Source organism: Poecilia reticulata, chromosome 14 (assembly GCF_904066995.2).
Source record: "Poecilia reticulata chromosome 14, P_reticulata-male-v2, whole genome shotgun sequence".
Classification (NCBI taxonomy): Eukaryota; Metazoa; Chordata; class Actinopteri; order Cyprinodontiformes; family Poeciliidae; genus Poecilia; species Poecilia reticulata.
In genome coordinates this window covers 23156913-23178493 of record NC_088843.1, presented here as the reverse complement: position 1 = coordinate 23178493, position 21581 = coordinate 23156913, and the positions used below count along the sequence as shown (strand labels likewise).

Below are 21581 nucleotides of genomic sequence, written 5' to 3'. Positions count from 1 at the left end.
ATGTTTTTTTATTCATTTTTTTATAGATTTTATATTCATATCATGCTTTGATGGCCTGTCACTTTGCAGCTGGTGCTCCTGAGTTTCCCCACTGTGAGACAATAAACAGTATTTCTATTCTATTCACGGGAAAGCTACATTTTTTTTTGGCCTTTTTCAGTTTATGCTGTAAATGTTTGGGTTTGCACAGAAAACCCCTGACACCGGAGTTTATTTCAACAGCATACAGTTCATTTTTCCTTATTTTCTGTAGAGTGATTTGATAAAACACATTCTCCATGTTTTGATTTGGAATAAAATGCGGAGTATTCCCAATGCTCTTTCCTGTATGGAAATAAAATCTAAATGGGATGTGTGCTGCTGTGAGGAGAGTTCGAGAGTTTTTTGGGGTTTATTTTGAACAAACTGCGTTTATTTTTAACACAACTGTATAACCAAAACAAAGTTTATGCTCTTCTCATCTTATTCCCACAAAACTTAATGTTAAAACAACGTATCATTTTATATTTATTTGAAATGCTCTGCTGCCGAGCTTTGTTCTTCGGTTTGTTTAATTTGTTCAGCCATTTCCATGGAGCTATTTTAAAGCCCGAGACTGTTTCATGCTTCACAGCTTCTAAGCTACAATTGTTTCAAACACAGGGATCAACGGTAAAGAAAAAAGGCGATTATTACAGAATCATTTCTAAAGTTTCCATGGATTGCTTCTCATGTTTTCCTTTTGTCAGGGTTTTCTCTGCTTATTTTTCCCCTCGCTGAATATGAAAATCAATCGTAACTGCTGCAAATCAAAGCTAATTATGGCTTCCTTTCACAGTAAAAGAGCAGGTGACAAACTTTCCAGAACCCCCTTTTCAAGCCTAAAGGCGGGGAGCGCTTGATGTGCTAACGAGAAAGATTTTTCAATTGAGTGAACTATCGAAAACACAGACATCAGGCAACAAACCCAGCAAACCTGCTGCGAGGGAAGAGCTTCACCCAATTATTAACTCTCAAACATATGGGTGCTGCTCTCCTGGAAAAATACAAAAAAAAAACCTTTTGGTAAGCCAGCTATTAGCTAACCTGAAAAACGTCAGCAGGCAGTTTCTTTTGTTGGAAGTGGTTCGCATGAAATTACAGCCTTTGCATTTTATCTTTCCACTTTCTTTACTTTTGTTAAGTTCACCTGTTTGGGTGAATTAAACGTCTCTAGCTTCAGCTGACAATAACTTCCTCCTGCTAGGCTAGAAAAAAAAAAAAAAATGATTTCCATGTGTCTTCTAAGAGGTATAAAATCACCTCCTGCAGAAAATTCTTTACTTTTTCATAGATAACAGGCAAGGGGAGAGAGAGACTCGGCGGAGAGTGGAAAATTGATTGGAAAGCATGAACTGGCAGGCAGCGATGGCATGAAGGCGAGGTGACTGCTCAGGGAGTCAAGAGGATTGGGCAGAATGGCGTGCTGGAGGTGAGAAAGCAGCTCCGGCGCTGAAGTAGTTGTGTTTGAAGCGACTCACCGTCTTTGGCGGATTGGAGTTTGGAGCCCTTGTGCTTCCAAATGATGGTGGGTGGCGGCGAGCTGACCACGTCGCACACGATGTCGGCGTTGTCGCCCTCGTTGAACTCCTGCGGACTCGGCGCGCTCTGGAAGGTGATCTTTTCTGTTATAAGTGATAGAAATCCATTTAGTTTGTTGCTTTGTTTTACTTAAAACAGCCAAAATCAGTTAAATTAAAATAAGATTGTTATTAAACTTAAACTTACAAGTTCAAATAAAAGGAGGTGTGTGTAAATAGAAGTTCATAATACAGTTTGTGGCTGTATTATGAAAAAGTGTGAGAGCAGGTAAAATACTGACTGCTCTTTTTAAGCCAGCTGCCAGCTGTCTGAAACTGGATAACAGTTATTTAAGTTGGGTGAAGGTCAAACTAAAACATTGCACCTAGAGACCAACACAGAGGGATGATTCATTTGTAGCAATCAGAAACATTTGTCTCCCCCTGTAAGGCTGCCAGTCTGTTCAGTTCAAACCTCTCTGAGCTCCGTTTGATGAAAATCACCTGTTACAATAAATATAATACTCATTTCCCACATGCCAGCCAGAGAGCTCTTATAGCTCATTAAGTGTTCATTTACCTTGAAACTTGATATGATTTTTGCATTTATGTATGTCTTTCTTACTGCATATTGAATTGAATTGCAAAGAAATGCTAAAGCTTGGCATGGATAACCTCTTGTGACGCCTGTCTGTCCTTTGAAGAGCTCTTGTGGCGTATCGGTGGCTCACAGTTCAGGATGTGACGTTGATTGGAAAAAAAAAAAATTAATACTTTGAAGGCTGGAAAAACGGGATAAAATCTGACGGGACTTACGGAAAATCTTCACTTGAACTGTGGCTTGGGCCTCCTTGTCTGCGTTTTTGGCCAGACATTTGTAGATGCCGGCGTTGTCCACGTTGGCGTGGTAGATGGTGAGAATGGACGTGGACTCGTCGCTCCGGCTCACAGAGATGTTCGGCCGAGACAGGAGGATCTTCTCACCGCTGGGGGAGAACCAGTCGATGTCTTTAGCGTCCCCAACCACTGCGAAACAGAGAGGTTCACAACGCAGGATCACTAATGGAGACCAGGAACACGGAAGGAAGCGATGGAAAGTATTCATGGCACATCAATAAAGTTTTATTCTGATGGAAATCACCAAAGATGTGGGATAAAACGGGATTTTGTTGATGCTGCCGGAGCGAAACGTGAGACAGCGATCAATAAAACCCACAGGGGGAAGAAATGAAGCACAAATGAAAATGGGAAATAAAATAAACCTAATTCATTTCTCTAAAAACCTTTTTTTTTTTTTTAAATGAGGTGAAAAATATGGATATTAGGATAAAAAGGAGTGGCATAAATAATTTGTATCTATTGACTAGGAGGCAACTTTTACTGACGGGGAGGAAAAAAAATATCTAACAAGTTTTCTTCTCTATTCATTTTTCATGAAGCAGAACACAAACACAAGCTGGTAATGTTGTCTTCTCTCAAAGAACACAGAGCTCTAAGGAGGGCTTATTGTTTAACACGGAACAATTCAAAGTCAAACTAAAGCCATTTATCTTCACAGAGCAGAAAAATCCCTTTTAGTATAAAGCATACACAAAAACTTTGCTTCTATGACTTAATTTGTTATAGATAATTTTGTCACATAACAGGTCAATAAAAGCATTTCCTATGAAACTGTTTTTTTATTAATTTATTTTTTTCACATATTTTACCATCCAACTATAAATGACATTTTCTTATTTCAGTATCAAATCCAGCTCCTTGTTTGAGACCTTGATGGTCTACAATAGCTTAAAGTTATGATGTCTGGTTAAAACAATATTTATTTTCTGGAGCTGATGGGATCATATCATAATCAAGACAGCTGAATCTCAAATGAATGCTTTTATGGTCTACAACAGCTGATACCATGCGTACGCACACACACACGCCCACACGTTCTCTCTTAAGGGTAAATTAGAGTCAGATTAACCAAACAGTCAGGTTTTTAGCAGAATACCCAGAGAGATCCCGTTCACTTGGAGAGAACATGCAGGAAAAACACAGACATCTTGTTGCTGCAGGCTAACAACTGTGCAGCTGTTGCTTTAAGAGTCAGGGGATCATTTACTGAACAGAGTTTGTCCTTGGTCATTTTAATTTTGATCATTAGTGGTCACCCTGGTAACAATAAAAAAAAACTAGTCAAAGATTAACAAGTTTTCATAGGCAAATTTGAACAGGAAAGAAATGTCAACCTGCTATTTACCAATTTGTAGAATATAAGGGATAAATTTGCTCGCAGCTCCGAATGCAGACACAGTCCTCCTGCATGCAGGAGACTGATGGTGTTAGTGGGCTTGTGAATAAATGAGATGCTCGAATTCTAGAGATGCCCTCAAAAACCACTTGCAAATGCCTGTTGTAATCATTCAAACACCAAAAATACCTTAAAATGCATTTATAAACAGAGTGGAAACCATCTTAGCACCACCGCAGAAGCTACAGTCATCCACATCCTCTCTCTTGGGGGCACAGCCAATCAGAGCCAAGGAAAATGAATGCTGGTCCTGGACTGGCCAGCCAGCAGCATATCATGTAGCACCGAGAAACGTCAGCTGCCCAAAGCTGCATTTTTCTTCAAGTATTTATCATATGCTCTGCTTTTGTAAGCTTTTTGCACAAATACAAAAACAGTTGACATATTAATGTCATTTGGCATATTAATGCACACACAATATGACGATATGGGATAAGATGCAGCTCTTGGGCTGAAAGTGGAAAACGTTCTGAATAACTCGGCATCATTTCGACTGTGGATGTTTAAAAAAAATTTAAATCCATCCGATAGTGACTTGGGACATCTAAAGAGGTCAAGGAACATCGTGGACCGACTCAAGCTGGCTGACCCATATGATGAGGACCTGCTCTGCTACAGCGTCCAGGAAGCCAGCCTGCAGAAAGAAGATGCAGCTCCGGCTTTAAACAAACTGTACTATTGGTTATAAGTAACTGAATGAAGTTTATGAAACTTACTTTATTTACCTTAGCAATTTAACAAATGTAATACATTCATTTGAATAAAATAAGATTACTTGTGACTAATTATCAAAATGTGTTAAGGTTGGAGATGCACTCTCCTTTTTCAGTGTATAAAGATTTGTTTATGATGATTTCTCTGATTCATTTCCTTTTTTCCATTTCTGAGTTTTGTTGGTTGTGTTCTAGAGATTAAACCAGCTAAATTTACACTTCTTGTCAATTCTTGGCCTGATTTTGGTTTACACTGTTCCCTACTGTTTACCTGTCTGTACTCTGTCCCTCATTCTCCTTTTTTTTTTTCAAAACATTTTCTACTTTCATTAAACGACCTCAGATGCTACTCACAGCATTTCATGGACGAGTTGAAATTTGCATCAAGCTGAGCTAAATGAGGCGTGTTCTCTTACCTTCGCAGAGGAAAAATTTGGACTCTCCGACGCTGATTTCCCCTTGTGCCGGAGTGATTTGCACCTGAATAGCAGCTGAGTGGAGAAAAGAAGACACAGAAAAATATACATTAGTTTGTTTTCTTTTTTTTTTGCTTTCATCTGGAGGAGTGGTGACACAGGGCCACAGCAGAATAAGACAATGCTCAGAGTTCTGTGGGCTCGCTACAATGTTCAGCCCAAACCCCATCTGTGAATGAAACTCTGGGATGAAATTTCTAGGCTCACTGGAGTGCAACATCACAGCATGCACAATGTTTCTGATTCTCACTCAAAGCCGAGACACTTGTTACGAGGCTGTAATTCTTTTATTTAACATTTACTGTAGGTCTCTGCTGTTTACGCTCGCTCTGGGCTGAAGACTTTCTTCCTGCTCAAAGTCCTGCTGAAGGTTTAACACACATCCTCAAAGCCTTAGATTTCTTTCTATTTGTCGGAGTCCTTGTGATTCTCTCCTCAGAGATTTTCTCTTTTATTGTGAAATCACTCAATATGTGCCTTTGACCTGTGGCAACAACATGTCTGACAATGTAGACAAATAAACTTCAACTAGCTCTGCATCAGGAAAACAGGAATCCGTTACAGGCGATACGAATAAATATGGAACAGGTGCAGCTCAGTAAGTTAATATCAAGAGGTTAATGTCTTTCAATAAAGCAAATACGTGAAACTTGTGCGTTTCATAAATTAATTACACACAGTGATAGAATTCAAGCATCTATTTATTCTACAGAGTTCTATGACCAGCCATAGTAATGGAACGTTCAGTGGCAGAAGAAAAGGAGCCCAACTGTCACATTTCTGCTGTTGAAGTATTTCTGGACCTGAAACACAATTGTTTCACCTGAGTTAAGGAGTTCAGGAACAGCTCAGTTTACTGCAAAGTCCACTTTTCAGATGGAAATAAAATTTGCTTTTTATATGGAAATTAAGATCAGAGACTGGAGGAAGAACAGAGGGACACAGAACCCGCTTTGTTTGAGGTCCAGTGTGACGTTTCCACACTCGGTGATGATCTGGGGTCACGTCGTCTGGCTGGATCCGGCTAGCAGGAGGTTTCAGAGCACTTCAAGGAGATGCTGATTTCATCTTCCACAAGGAAGATGTGCAGGCCATCCTGCACTGCCAAAAGTACCACTCCAATCACCATGGTAACACCAGTAGACTAGCCTGACCTGGAACCTACAGAAAATCTATTGATTATTGTGAAGAGGAAGCTGAGAGGCACCAGAACCAACCATGCAGATGACCCAAAGTAACCTGAACTTCCTGAACACCTCAGCAGAACCGCAGGCTGACCTCCAGGCCGCACCGCATTGGTGAATAATTCATCCACAAATCTGCTTTTTGGTCTGATGTAATATTCTATATGAGAGAAACTGAATTTCTGAATAGTAAAAACCAGAATAATAAAAATTTACCAAAGTAAGCACTTGAAATTAAACCCTCTGTGTGGAATAAAGCTTATAATCTCTGAGTCTTACTTCCTGAATTTAATTAAAATAAATTATATTTTATAATTGAGATGCACCTGTAGGTTTGGGGCATGGTTTAATCTCCGGGACTCAGAAGCAGCCGTAAACACATTCAGCTAATAAACGTTAACTTGTTTGCTTAATCTTTTAAACGAAGTTGTTGGGTTTTTGGGGGTTTTTTTCCCCCGAAACTCTACTTGTTTTTCTCATCCTGCTTCTCCTGCCAGGTGAGAGGAAAAGCATAATCTCTTTAATCCTGGAATATCCTTTTTCCCTGAGACGCATGTGCTCTTCAGTAATAACCGAGCTGAAGCGGTGACACGGGGAAGCAGCACCTGCTGTTTGTTCCTGCCTGCGTTCTGCCAAATCAGAAGCAAAAATAAAAATAAAAAAAATTAAGCAAACCGCATTAAAAAAAAAAGTAAAATGTTGAAAAGGCAAATCACTTCCGCTTGTTCCTCAGCGTTTGTGCAAATTTAATCACTTTTGACTGCAACACGGTTCACTGTAAGACTTTTATCCTCGGCGCTATTAGCATAGCGGTGAAAGCGCGGGCTGCAAAATGCCAGCGAATCGTGATCCAGCGCTGACAGAGAGGTCCTGCTGAGCATCCAGCACGACGCCGCTTCACACAAACGAGTAACGTCAGCCGCAGCTTGACTCTCGCCGGGTAGCTTCACGGGGATGGCTGGCGGGGTCTCGCCACTCAAACAGAGGTAGCCAGCTCTCGTCCCGGCACAGGATGCCATTGACGTTTCCCAGCAGCGACAAGCTACACTGCTTTAGAAAAAAAAAAAAAAAACACACATCTGGGACGGAGAGGAGGCAGCCGCAGCGGTGGCCCTTTGTTGCTCTTCTCCTCCTCCTAATGCCTGATTTGAAGATCGTAGTGGGAAATCTAGTTTCAGCCAAAAATGCCTGAATAAGGAGCTGTGTGTGTGGGATTTAGCATATGATGTCTTTATGCGTTATATTAGAGCTCTGCCATTCTTTATGGTAAGATGTTTCACACATCTTACATGCTGCAAATTGAGGAAGTCAATACAGTTTATTTAGAAGATATTCACGTGAAAAGGCAAACACTGTTTTTCTTTCTTTTTGACAGGCTCCTTGAAAAAAATGTAACGTACGCACAAAAAAAATCCTGTTTTTTCCACGTTTCTTGAACTTCGTCGTGGAAACAGGAACTTTTAAACTACTGCATTTCAGTAACGAGTACCTTCTGTACCTGGAACTCTTTTGTCTTGATTGTTGCAGTTAGGCAACGAGGTTTTGTCCTTGAAAGCAAGAAATTTCAGTTCCAAACCACTTATGGAAAATTCTCTTTAAGTGCCAACTTGACAAGTCGACTTGATGTGCAAATGAACAAAAAAAAAAGGCTGCATATTCAAACAATTCAAATAAAATTTTAACAACAATTGTTTTAAACACAGTCTGTTTTTTTTTTAAGTTGCCACCTGGCTTTAACAAATGAGCTAATTTTCCTTTTGTATAATTATTGCAGAGTTCTTATGTTTCAGCTGGCAACAAGTTATTTCACCTCAACTGATGCATTGAGCAACTTCTAATGTCTTAATTGACCATGTTAAAAGACACGCCCTGCAATACTGGAAGAGATGCTGGTCCGTTTAGGAATGGTCTAATCACTGGAAAACCTCTAAGGAGAAATGACTAAAGTTGGGACTGCCAACGCATAATTTAGAAACTGGGAGGAAAGAGTTGATCCAGCGTCTTTGCAGAGGAAATGTGGTCGGAAAACGTCTTGAATGTTTGTGATTGACGATCACTGAAACATTTGGTGGAATAAAATTGAAGAAAAAAAAACAGTAGAATTCAGAGATATGTTAAATAGTGAAAGTAAGAGTATTTCCACATTATGTCGAAGGGAAGTCAAGGGATCGGGATTGAACAGTTGTGTAGCCATAAGAAAATCCTTAATCAGTGAGGCTGACTGGAGAAAAAGGCTTCAATAGGCAAAGGAGCATAAAGATCAGACTGTGAAGTGATGGAAGCTCAGATTGTTCCAAGCAGGTCTGTCTGCAGAATAAGTAAGTGTTTCCAAAAGAAGACGTTTCTCAAGAACCACACCTGATTGGACGAAATTAACGTCCTTCACTCCACTTTTTCCTTTTCTTTTTTTAAATCACGAGCTTACTTATCTGGTATCAGACCACCATTTATTTCATTTCTCAAAGCTTGTTGTAACTGAGGGATTTAGAAGATTTACTAAACACTCTGATATAAAGACGGCAGGCAGATTGTGTTAGCCAGTCTGACATTAGCTGAGTCTTTGCAACTTTTCCTCCCACCTGTCTTAACAGAGAATGTCTGGTTGCATTTCAAAATAAGAGCATTGACATAGACCACATTGTTTTAATCGCTAATGGATGTGATTTTTCAGAGATGGCTAAATGCTGACACCCAGGCATTACATTAAATAACTAAATCTGTTTTGGTTACTGAAATGTGAAACTCACATAAGAAGCTAAAAACAAATAAAGAAAAAAATTGCAATTATCGTTCAAAAAATTATGTTTCTTAATTGACCTTAAGACAAAGATGTTTTACCTTTAACGCCTTATTCTTTTGCTGAACTTTTTAAACACAGACTCTGGGTCTCCAGGGAACCCCGTCTCGATTGTTCAGGACACTCATGGATCGACCACCAAGTCCGGACACGAACGCCACAGAGAAGTTTTTGGAATCTATTCAGACTCTCCCATCATCAATGAACGGTCTTGGTGAAAAATGAATGCCACGCCGGATGGAAATAAATCTGGTGACGTTGCAGAAGCTTATTGAAACAAAGGCACAGTGAATGCCGGCTGTGATCAAAGAAGTCCAATGAAACAGTGTGTGTGACTGTTTTATGGCCATGCAGAGTATTTCTGGAGGCGTCAGGAAAATTCTGGTCTGGTTCCTAATTGCTTAAACAAACACAAAGCATGCAGGAATGTGCGGCACACAAACCTTAAACGCAATTCAATGGGTAATTTAAGAGGCTGTTGGAATGAGAAGAAATCCTTTAATAATGCTGCATTAAGCACTTTCCAAAAAAAGGAAATATTGTGATTCGAGTACAAATAATATTCTTATTTTGGCTTTCTCAAGAAGTCATGCAAATGTCCCTTTCATATTTCTTTCAGTGTGAATAACACCAGCCTTTGTTCGAAGCCAGCGTGAATGCTTCAGCGCCATGGAAAACCACTGCCCTCCGAATGTTTGCTTACACGGGCTGGAGGTCGATACCAAGACAACAACGTCTCCATTTCCTTCCTTCGGAGAGTGAGATCACAGATATGCCACGTTGTAAACTCTTAACAATGCCTCCTAAGACTGAGATGCCTGGCCCAAAAATCACATGATGATATCTGCAACAGTAAAGACAACAGAAATGAGCTCAGGTGGTGTGGGAAAGAGAGCTGTTCTCACAGCCATTTTCTCCAGGTTGTTCTGCGAGACGGAGTGGTTCAGCCTCATGAGTCCAACAAAACACACACTTACACTCTCTACTGAGACAATACCTTTACATTTAGCTCCAAACTTAGAATAGTTTTATTTAAAAAAAATAGTCTGATTAAAAAAGAAGAAAAACAGCGCTAACACATTTTATGCTTATTTGCACGCCCTCTGAGGAAGTCTTATTGTTTCCAACAATAAGACTTTCGACAGGAGAGACAGAAAGACCAAAAAACCTTCCTCTCAATCCCCAACAATTTGTAAAAAAAAAAAAAAAAAAATTAATTGAGATCAGATTAACATCTATGCTTTAGCCTTTGGCTTTAGCCTTTGGCTGCTGAGCCAAAGTTATCTTTGGCTCAGCAGCGATCAAAGTGACACTGCAGACTAATATATATGTATCATGTTCAACTGCCTCTTGATTCCAGTCATCTATAAAGAAAACCCTCCGTCAGCATTCGAGGGTCCTTTCAGTCATACTTCAGCTTGGTTTGACTCCCACAGCTACAAACAGTAACGCTCGTTCACAAGCAGCACTTCACCATCATTCAGATCAGCATACTTCCACAGGTCTGCAGGACAGAAAAACGCAGGGAATCTCAGTTCATCTAGACTTGGAAGAAACTCTGCTTCGATAAAAAAAAATAAAAATAACAGAGAGCTTCTGTACATATTTCAGAGTTCCAGTCTTTGTAATCAGATGCAAGGCTGTGTGGTTATCTGGCCAAACATAGCTTGATCCTCCATAAATATTTGTATCTGCATCCAAACTAAGTCCCCCCTCAGCTCAGGAATCTTAGACACGGTTCTAGTCAGTGGTGAGAAAATATCCTGGAGCCGGGCCCTGAAGTTAACGTTGGAAGCTTAATTATTTGACACAGTTAAATCAAACATATTTCCTTGCAATGCTATCAGTATATTTTGAGACCGACTGTCGGAAAAAATAAGGTTTCTGGCCTCCTGAGGCTTCATTTTTATGTGAACTCAAAGTCAAAGTGATAAAAATGAAACCTTGCAGCCAAAAAGAGATTGGCATAAAAGGCACATAAGTTAAATATGAAATTTCTTCCTATATATCTGACCTTTTATATGCAAAAGACAATATGCAAATCTTCCAGAGTCCATCCATGACGAATAGCCTTTTTAGTGTTTAGCAAGGAGCAATAAATAGATCCCTGACACATGAAGCTACCGTGTTATTTGCCTGTTGAATGATGTCAGTTTGATCACATACAGTTGAAATAAGACAACCTTTTATTTCCTGGTCAAAGTTAAGTCAGAATGAATCTTCCTGTTTCAGCTCAGTTAGGATGATCCAAATTATGGCTCCTGCCTACAGCAGTTATTGGGGCACAAACTGGACAGGTGGCCAATCTATCGCAGAGCAACACAGACACACAGGACAGCACATAATTAAGGGCAATTTAAAGTTAACCCAACAGTTCTGATTCTGGACTGAGGGAAGAAGCTGGAGTACCCTGAGAGGACTCATGCAAGGACAACATTCACACTCCAGACTGGTATTTTCTGTCATGGTAATTCTGAACATATTAGTTAATTAAAGGATGTGTTTTGTGTCCCAGAAATGGAACCGGGTAAGAAATGTGTGCGTCAACATTTGAAATCATAAAAACCTTGCGAAGAGGCTCGCCTGAGGTCGTTCTTACAAAAGTGGCGTAACGACAATAAATCCACATGGTAGCACAAAGCAACCTAACTCTGCTGAATCTGTCGGGTGTAGGTGTGTGTGTGTGTGTGTGTGTGTGTGTGTGTGGGTGTGTGTGTGTGTGTGTGATCATGGCAGTCAAGGCACAGATTGTTAGCTGCTCTGACTGGAAAATAAAAAGAATCACCACACACGCACACACGCGCACACACCCCCCCACCCCCCCACACACACACACACACACCGACCAAGCTCATCAAAAGAGCAAGTGGACTGATTTGTGTCACTCTAGATGCAAAACATCTATGTGAATAGGAGACATTAGATGCTATTTGCTCTCTGCATGAAAAGTTGAAGCAGGTAAATTATGCCACAGAGATCAAAGGTACGCTGTGGAGACGCTCCCGGCTTCAGCAGGACTGCCGTATTTGGTGCTCTGGTAATGGGAGCTGATGTGTTATTTACAATCAAGCAAACCTCCTGAACCGCAGAAGATCTGGATGACAAACAACTCTGAACACAGAAGCTCAAAATGCCAGAGCGTATTGGCTCACGTACGGCACGGAGTTTGTGGAGATAAAAACCCCAGGCTGCTTGCCGCTCTGTGTCGACTCCGAGTTCCACGCATCGTTTCGATTTTTCAGGGTGGCACAACAGCACAGGTAGATACGGAGGATTGTAGGATCAAACTGAAGCACCGTTTTTTTTTTTTTTTACAGATATGCTGTTCACTGACACACAGTGGTGATCTTACATTCAGAGAAAATGCAAACAGAAGCCCTCATGTACATCATCATAAAAATATGGTTTACAGCATTCATAATGTCTGTATACACAATAAAGGCAAAACTGAACTCTTCAATTTTGAAGAGCAAATATGAACAACGGGCTTCTGTGTCACATCTTTACACACCAGAGAAACAGGAAGTCGCAATTTATTAATTCAAAGTTCGAAAGTAAACCTTTTAATCAAAGAACTAAAGAAATTATTCAGATGCATTTATGTTTTAAATTTAATTAGCAGTGCTACTAACTAAAACGTGTTAAATCTGTATTTTATTGGATTTCTATGAGGCAGATCAATATAACGTCTTGCCTAACTATGAAGGGAATATAAAAGATGCATGATTTCAGTTATATTTTTACAAATAAAAATCTGAAACAGCATCTAAAACAGCATGTTGAGTATTTCTACTAGTCCTACATATACTCCCAACTAAAATCCCATGTAGCCAATAAACAAACGTACAAATGTGACATCCTGGATGCGTGATCCCCCACACGTCACGCTGATGGGATCCGGTTGCTCATCAACAACGGGGAATCTGGTCACAGCTGATGGGAAGTTTAGCTTCCTGTCAGGTTAAGAAGGACTGTCTTCTTCCAGGACAGCCGTGGAACAAACTGTGACATGCCACATGCATGTTCAACCTTCCAGGGTTGCAATGGAATGGTTTCGGTCAAAGCATATCCAAGTGTTAGAATGGCCTAGTCAAAGTTCAGATCTCAATCCAGCAATGTTATGTTCACAGATGCTCTCCATCTTAGAGCTGTTTTTCAAAGGGAATTGAGAAAAACTACTCATTTAATCAGTTGTTACCAATTAACAAGCAGTAATTATAATGATCCCTTAGGAGGATTTGTGCTATTTGCTAAGTTGAATCCAGGTGATGAACCTTTTTTTTTTTTCTTGGTAGAGGTTTATATGCACATTTTCACACAACTTATGAAATGCACTAACTAGATTTATTCATTTAATGTAAATTTAGGGTTAAAAAAAAAAAAAAAAGCTAGAGCACAGTTAAAGCCACTTATGATTCGCTCAGAAGGGATTTCAGAAATGGTGTGCTAATACGCTGCTAATCCTCCCCCAGTACTTTGAGGCAAATATGCCTGGGAGGTTTTTGTAACAATGACCTAAAACCACTGTGAGGAGATGTGAGTGGTGGCCATTCTCTTGTGAGAGGATTATGGACTTTATGGGCTGTTTCTGTAAACAGGCATTTAGCAGCTGAACCGCAGAGATCTTTATCAGCAAATTATGCAACAGTAACAATATTTACACAGCCAACATGGCTTCTTCTTGCTATGTTTTACAGTGAGGGAGTTTGAAACAGAGACAGATACGAAGCGGGAGGTCAGGGGGACTTCATCTCTGAAAACTTGAAGTTTGAGACAGTTTGTTAAAAACAGAAGGCTAATTGGAGCTGGGCCGGTGGCTGGCTCCATTACAGGGGAGGCTACAAGAGTCAGTTGTAGGTGCTTAACATGCAAGTCGTGTCAGAGCAAGCACACACCACGCAAGGGCAGACAGACAGCACTCTGCGGCTTCACAAGGATGCACACATCCACGGCACACACACTTAAGAGGCAGCTGTGTGTGAATTTACAGCGCCCATAAACAGATATGTGCCTTATGTGGTTCCGAGCGTTATTTGTCTCCGAAACGGTCGGAGTATTGGGACCGACGACTTGAGCAGGATCCAAGAGCGCGCCAGCGACACAATGTTACCGCCTCAGAGCAATTCACACAGAAACACATTTCAAGAGAAAGCTCCCACTGTTTCGTCTCTTACTAAATTAGAGTCACAGATTTATGCATAATTGCGTTCAGACGGAAGCAGCAGCTGTTGGTGGAGTTTCTAGTAAATCCATAAGAGATATTTTACATGCAAAACCAATTGGATGCAGCTTCAGACAACCTCTGAAGAACTTGGTCTTATATGTAGAATACATACACGTTGCCCATTTTGTTTCTTAGGTTGACAACTGAACTTTCCTTGTGATATAGTTTCAACAAGGTGCAAGAAACTAAAATTTTGGACCATATTGACATGATAGCATCACATGGTCGCTCCACCTGCACCTTCATGATGTGAATGTAACGATCCATCGCATCCGAAATGTGTGTGAACGCACGAATCACGCTCCAGAAACATTTATTACTGCCTATTTTAATAGCTCAAACACCAAATATACTTTAATATGCACTTATACAGTGGAAACTGTCTTAGCCCTGCAGCAGAAGCTTTGACCACAGAACAGTAAATAAATATTAGCCGTCTGACCTCAAGGACTTGATGCAATAGAAGAAGCTCAACAACAGTCTAAGTTTAAATATTCTGAAAAAGAAGGGAAGCCAATGTAGTGAAAATAAAACCACTGGACCGTGTTCCTGCCTGGAAGTGTGAGATTAAAGGTGAGGGTGTTACATTGTGTAATATTTGGAGTCGACTCTGGGATAATTGGGGACACAAACATCCCATGACATTAACACCTTGAAGAAGTTAAAGAAAATGTCATCTCCATAAAATTCCTTGAAATATATATAAAAAAAGAATATATTCATGAAACATTTCTGCTGCAGCTGTTAAGGCTCCGTGGTTGTTTCAGGTTATTGTCTCAGTGTCTTTGTGAACTTGTTGACAACGTGACGAATCGTTTCTCATCTGATCATAGCCAGTTTTTATTCCCTGCAATTATTTCTGTCACTTTCACCCTTTTTTTTCTTCATTTCCTCTGTTTTCTGATATAAAAGTGAGTCTCAACAGCTAATTTAAACATGTATACCTTGACCAATTTATTTTCATTATAATGTGTCTCATATGTTGTTGATCTGTAGGATAACAGCGACTAGTGCTGTTGATGTTAACAAATAGTAAGATAGGTTATCGCAAATAGAAGATCTGCACAAGAAACTGAATGGCAGATATGACAGATGGTATTTCATTTATCTAAGAGGAGTATTTCTTGAACGTTATGTTTCCAATTTGTTTTCCAGGACAAATAAACTAACTGGCTGAAAGCTCCTTTCAAGCTGGCACTGCCACTTATCATTAACCCGCTGTGCTTTAAGGCACTGCTCCAAACATTAAGCAGCTGTTTCTATCAGCTAATTGTTGATCTCCTGCAAAAAAAAAAAAAAAAAAAGAGAGATTTCTTATCTTCATATTCTCAGTTATTCATCATCACAGGTTTGTATGGATCAAAGCTTCTGTCAATGCCCAGTGGTGTTCAACAAACTGGCCAAAAACAAAGAATAAAAATAGAATTTTTTAAAGAATAAAAGCATAAGAAAATTTTGAAATCTTTTTTTAACCTGCTATTTTGCTACTAAAAACAAACAAACAAAAAAAATCAATTTTTAGATATAAGAACATGATACACAGCAGTTTAGAAACGTAGCTGCTCAGATCTCGTGTTTCACCAACAGTTTTTCCTTTTGTATTTGCAGTAAAAGCTTTTGTCATTTTAAATATGCAGACAAAAAAACAAATATTTGCACTTCACACTAAATTTCAACCTCAAAGTACAAGCTGGCAACAGCATTATATTTCAACAAGAGGCTAGCGCAAAATTTCCACCTTGTTATGACAACAAATCATTTCCATCTTGTTACTTATAATTTTGCATTCGCACTTCTTTTTCAGCTTTGCTTTCATTTAAATGTTTATACATATATTTTTTAAAAAGTAAAACAAAGTATCCCCTCCCCTAGCAGTTTTTTGCAAAACGTGACTCCTCAGAAAGTGGCACTAACCAACCACGCCGTGGTTGACAGTGGGTCCAGATGAACGTACAGCTTTCATCCAGAGTTTGAGTCAGATTCACGAGGAACAAAATGTTGCGAGCACCAAGTTTAAAACACTCAATGTTTACTACGCCTTTGATCGTTCAAGTTCAAAACACAAAAACAGACATTAAGCTTCGGTAAAAAATAAATTGACAGATTTGCATCAGAATAACACAAAGCTTAAATTTGAAATCGACACTTGACCTGATAACGAACCCAGTCAGAAACGGTGAACAGTGTCCACCTTTTTTTTAATGGTCAGCTGCTGTTAACAAAACTCGCTCTATAAATTGTTTTTAACACTGTTTTTCCAGTACAGCTGAATGTGCATGGGACTATTACAACTCTTACTTTTTGTTTTAAACATTGATAGTAAATGATGGTGATTTTGGGACATCTGTTGTAGATAGCTTCATTGTTGCATTTCCAGTTAAATAAAGTATTGGAACTCCATTAGTGAGGGAAAAAGCCGACTGTGTACAAATAAGCTATTAGTCCTGTAGCAGCGTTAGTGGCTACAGGAAAAGGTTTTCATTTGTGCCCTGTGGCAGTCTTTAGGCACATACAGAAGGTGTTGTAGACAAAGCACTCTTTGGTATTGCTGAGGATATTACTCCAGTATTGGCCAATTATAGCCAGCAAGATTAAAGTTCATACAACAATCGGTTGAATGATGCCAAACTTTGCTTAATGAGCAAATCTGCCACACGTTTGCATTCATAACTAATGGCTGAGCATGCATGTATGTGCATGTGGTGTGGGACAGATAATGCCTTGGTGTAATTGGATGCAATTTTTTATTGCCTTAGATCTACTGCAAGAGTTTATCTGCAGCCGTCCTGGAAAAATTGTGTTCACACTCGCCTGCATTTCAGTAAATTATCCCTCTTTAATATGATATTTTTAGCCATCTTATTATAACAGCACATAATTACAAAGCCGGGACCGAATGCAGCATAAAAAGGCTGAAAGGTTGAAAGAACACCATAATGCTCTGGAGCTACCAGATAAAATTGTGCCATTAAAAGGATACACGTAGCGCCAGTCAGACTAAAGGACAAAATTGTTAAATATTATGAAACACAAGGCAAAGGTCTACAGTTCTCTTTCAGCTATGTAAGCTGCAGCACTCATACCACTCTGCACTAAATCGCCATGCTTGTGTTGGAAACATAAAAGGTCTTTCCAAAGGCTGAATCTGAAGAAGAGATGGAATCGTTTAAGCAACCTGTTTTATTGGCTAAGGTGTGAGATTGTGGTTCTGAGGATCTGCATCTGAATCCACCTGAATCCAGTGAAGACAGAATACTTTGTTTCCCTCCTTCACTTAATACTCTTTGTATTCCTGTAAGTCCCCTTTGTATGGAAGTTTGTGCCAAATAACCAACATGTTTTATGTAAAAACACAACAGTGAAACTTCTGGCACATTTCCCCAATAGCTTTCATATTCTTAGCATTTGAATGAAGCATGCTAAGTGGATTTCTTTTCTCATGTTGTTGGAGAAGAATCAGAATTCACAGAATAATAAAGCTGACTCTTGCCTGAAGTTTGGAAAAGACAGTGTGTTTATTTGGAAAGTTTCACAGAGTGACCCTTCACCTGCTACCTCATGTGGTTTGGTTCTCCCTGCAGCAGAGGCTGTTTACTACACAAAGGTTGGTAACAACAGCAAGGGTGGAAATGGCAGTTAAATCCCTTCTGACTGGTTGTTTAGTCCTGGGTTTTGTGGATTTATTCTAATCACATTTGAAGAACTCAGGAGTCGGATTAACCAAGCATCTTTTCAAAATGGATGTTATTGAGGCAAGCAGAACTCAGCATCTAAAAGGTTTCATCTTTGATTATGGTGCATATTTGCAGAACAGATGCAATTACTTTAAGAAGTGCCACTACATTGGTGCTTTTCAGTTTGCTTTTTCCTCTTCTCTTTTGCCATTGTCTCTAGGGAAATTGTGAGAGATCATAAACGTGTCATTATGAAGCATTATGTAGGAGATTCAGAGGTGGAACTGAAACTGCTTCATGCTGGTGTTGGTCTACGTACAGCATGGATATTGAATGTATTCCACGGAACATCTGAAAGTAAATGTTTCCTTCTTACTGAATAACTCATCTAAATGAGTGGGATAGAAATAACCTTTATTGTCCCACTTGAGAGAAATCAAAGTGAGATGCAGGTTGAAGCATCCAGGTTCACACAAAGGTAAGAAATACTGTGCAGTTACGACAGACAGCATAAGTACTCTGGTACAAAGAAATATGTAAATGAGTAAGATCATTGGAGCGCAAACAGCAACAGACTATTTACAAGAAATGGAAAAACTACAAATTGAGTTTTAAACTCACATCAAGTTTCTTTGGAAGCAGTGATGATTGTAAAGTCGTGCAGCTGCTAGAAGGAAGGACCTTTGAAAATGCTCCTTAGTGCATCTGGGATCCAGCAGTACAAAGTTAGTAAGTTTAACCACAACCCTGATTTTATTTCTTTAGTCACTTCTTGCTCTCTGCAGAAACATTCACCATAAAGTCATTAGATTCTGTCTACCAGAAAATTACGTGATTATTACTGACTGTCACTTTGCCTTTGCACCGATTGGGCAGTAAGTAAATATTCTTTCCTCAAAATTGATATTTCAGAAGCAAGAAACATGGAAAGTGTTGAGATTTAAAGGAGGACCAAAAACTGTGGAGTCAGAAACAGAGTGAAGGCCAAGGTTCGCTGACGTACATTAGGAACGGGGTCTGACCCATGTCATCCGATTCAAAACAACTGCAGCTCTGATCGCTGAACAAGTCAACATTAGTTCTGACAAAAACGGTATCAGAATACAGATGAGTCAGGAAGCCAAAGCTGACCCTCTCATTGCTCCACTGTCCAAAACTAAACTATGGAGCAATTGAATAAAGTGGCCTGGTTCACTGAATAAATTCTTCTGTCACATCTCATGTGCATCTCTCCCCTGATAAACAGGATGCATTATGGGGCGGTTTAGGCTATGCTCTGCTGGGAAACCATTGACCCCACCATCTATGTGGATGCTAGCTTTGCATTCACCAATAATTGATCACAGTCTACCTTCACCCTCTGCCTGATGGCTGTGGCCTCTTTCAGCATGGTAGAAAAACCGCAAAGCAAAAATATTCCATGAATGGTTCGAGAAGCACAACAAGCAGTTTGAGGTGGTGACTTGGCTTCCAAATGTCCGAGATCTCTCTCTCTCTCCAAATTGAACATCGGTGGAATGTGGTGGAAAAACTTCTCTGATCCATGATGGCTCCAACTTGCACGTTACTGGACTTAAAGGCTCTGCTGCTAATATGTCGGTGCCAGATACCACAGCACACCTTCAGGGCTGCAGTGGAGTCTGTGGCTTTGACGGGTCAGGACTGCTTTGACCCATTCAGCTGGACATCATAATATTATGCCAGACTAACGACATTATAGCAATACAGTGTTCGGTCATAAATGGTATAGAGATATCTCCAAGTGGACATTGTTTAATAAACTACAATGAGTTACTTTACTGAGATGATGCTGTCAGATTCAGCTAATTAAGGCTAATTAAGTCCCAAATGCTCATATTTGTTGTTCCAGAAGTCGCACACATATAAATCCACATCTTCACTGGAGCAGATCATGAAATGCATTTCAAAGCAATTTGAACCAGGTCTGACCTGCGAAATGCTTCAGCTCCAACCAATTAACTTTTTAAGGGGTCTCTCTGTCAGGAGGTCAAATCCCTTGGTACATTGTAATTAACAGTAATACAACTTAGGCCAGGCAATAAGTCAGAAAATAGGAAATGTGATCTGCTTTAAGAGGTGGAGGAGAGGTGGGGATGGGGCAGAAATCACAGCAGAGACAATGATTAGAGCATCACCACAAAGACTACAACGTTCTTAGAATAAAATAAGAATTAATGAGGGATAAAGTACACTGCATACACATGGAAACAACTTCAATCCTCTCACTTCTATTTCTAGTAAATGAAAGTTTGTTTTCTCTGCTCAACTTTCAAACTGCGTGTTTCTTTGACTGGGCACTTCGTAAGTGTTGTTGAATGCTAAGAAGCTAGTTAGACTGGAATCATCACTCTGTGCTCTAATTAACTAATGAGGCCAGAAGGTCTGAACCACTGTCCCCCCCAGCCTCTTTCGTTGTTTGACCCCAGGCTGGCCTTGCATCGCATCGAGCTGATAATCACTGCAGAGCTTCAGAACGCTCTCCAGCATGCTAATGCTAAAGAAACCAATATCACACCTACTGCACCGGTCCACTTACAGCATCTCAATCACCAGTCGCCTCGCAGCAGAACCACCATCCGGACGAAACAGAGGCAGGAGAATCAAATCTCAGCCATTCTTAGCCGATGTTTGCTGTATTTTTATTGATTTGGGGTTTTGTTTACAGGATTTTTGAAGTTTCAGATTGGAAAGTATGACTCAGGATAATCCCCGAATCAAAGCAGCAGAGAACAGTTTGTGCAGACATACTGTGGAGACGTGGTACTGCTCGTTTCTCCAGGGCTCTGCTGCTTACACTATGGTTTGCAGACAGACTAAAGACAAAAGGGCTTGTTAACCAAAACCTCACACCTTTTAACTTCCCCTGCTGCTCAGCTCAGATGGGAACTCAAGTTTACAACCTGCAGACTTTAGGTGCACCTATGTACAGACAAGTCTGTAGACTTGACTTGGACTCGTTTGAAAAAAAAAAAGGTTAATGTTGCCCTATCTGAGCTACCGTAGTCTATACAAATAACTGGTTGTCATGGTAATAGTCCAGTTAGAGTTTTAACAACAAACCTGTTGGGTTTGACTGAAAATATTTGTACTCTATTTTGAAGTTCTGTTTGGACATTTAACTGTGAAACCGAATATGAAACTGAGTGTGGTCCAATTCAAGATTCATCTGAATTGTTGATTATGTTAAATGAGCCAACAGCCATTTGTCAGCTGAATCTTCCCCTCTTTGTACCACAGAGAGTCCAGTAGCTTCTGGACTCTGTTGTGAGAGAGTCTTTTGTGTTGTGCACACTTTGGTTTGCACACCAGTTTAACAAACAGATCAAGCTTTTTTTTCCCCGTAGCTATGATTAAACCACATTTGGTGGATTTGCTCGGCTTCATTTTCTAAAAAAAATGCTTTCACCAAATAAGCTATTAAGAGCTCAAATGAAATGTAGCTGAGTCAAACTAAATGTGGAAAATGCTAAAGTGAAATGAGTGTAATTTTGTTAAAGAGATCAGACGGGAAGGAAGCGACGCAAATGGACAAGCATTTTCAGAAAAACGGGAAGCACTGACCTAATTTTTGAGGATTTTTCATTTACCTGCAGTACACACTCTGGTGTTCTTGTTATGAAGAGGCAAGCTATAAAAAAGGTGATTTTGAAAAACAAAG

General features: G+C 39.9%; 1 protein-coding gene across 10 annotated transcripts in view; it reads right to left on the bottom strand.

Annotated features, from left to right (window-relative positions):
• ncam1a (neural cell adhesion molecule 1a) overlaps positions 1-21581 on the bottom strand; it is a 289625-nt gene that overhangs the window by 87972 nt on the left and 180072 nt on the right. For all 10 annotated transcript variants that reach the window (XM_008428576.3, XM_008428580.3, XM_008428582.3 and 7 more), the window contains exons 2-4: positions 4964-5038; positions 2355-2564; positions 1500-1643 (exon numbers count right to left, since the gene is read on the bottom strand). In XM_008428576.3, the coding sequence (XP_008426798.1) occupies positions 1500-1643; positions 2355-2564; positions 4964-5038 (429 nt within the window). The remainder of the gene's footprint in view (positions 1-1499; positions 1644-2354; positions 2565-4963; positions 5039-21581) is intronic.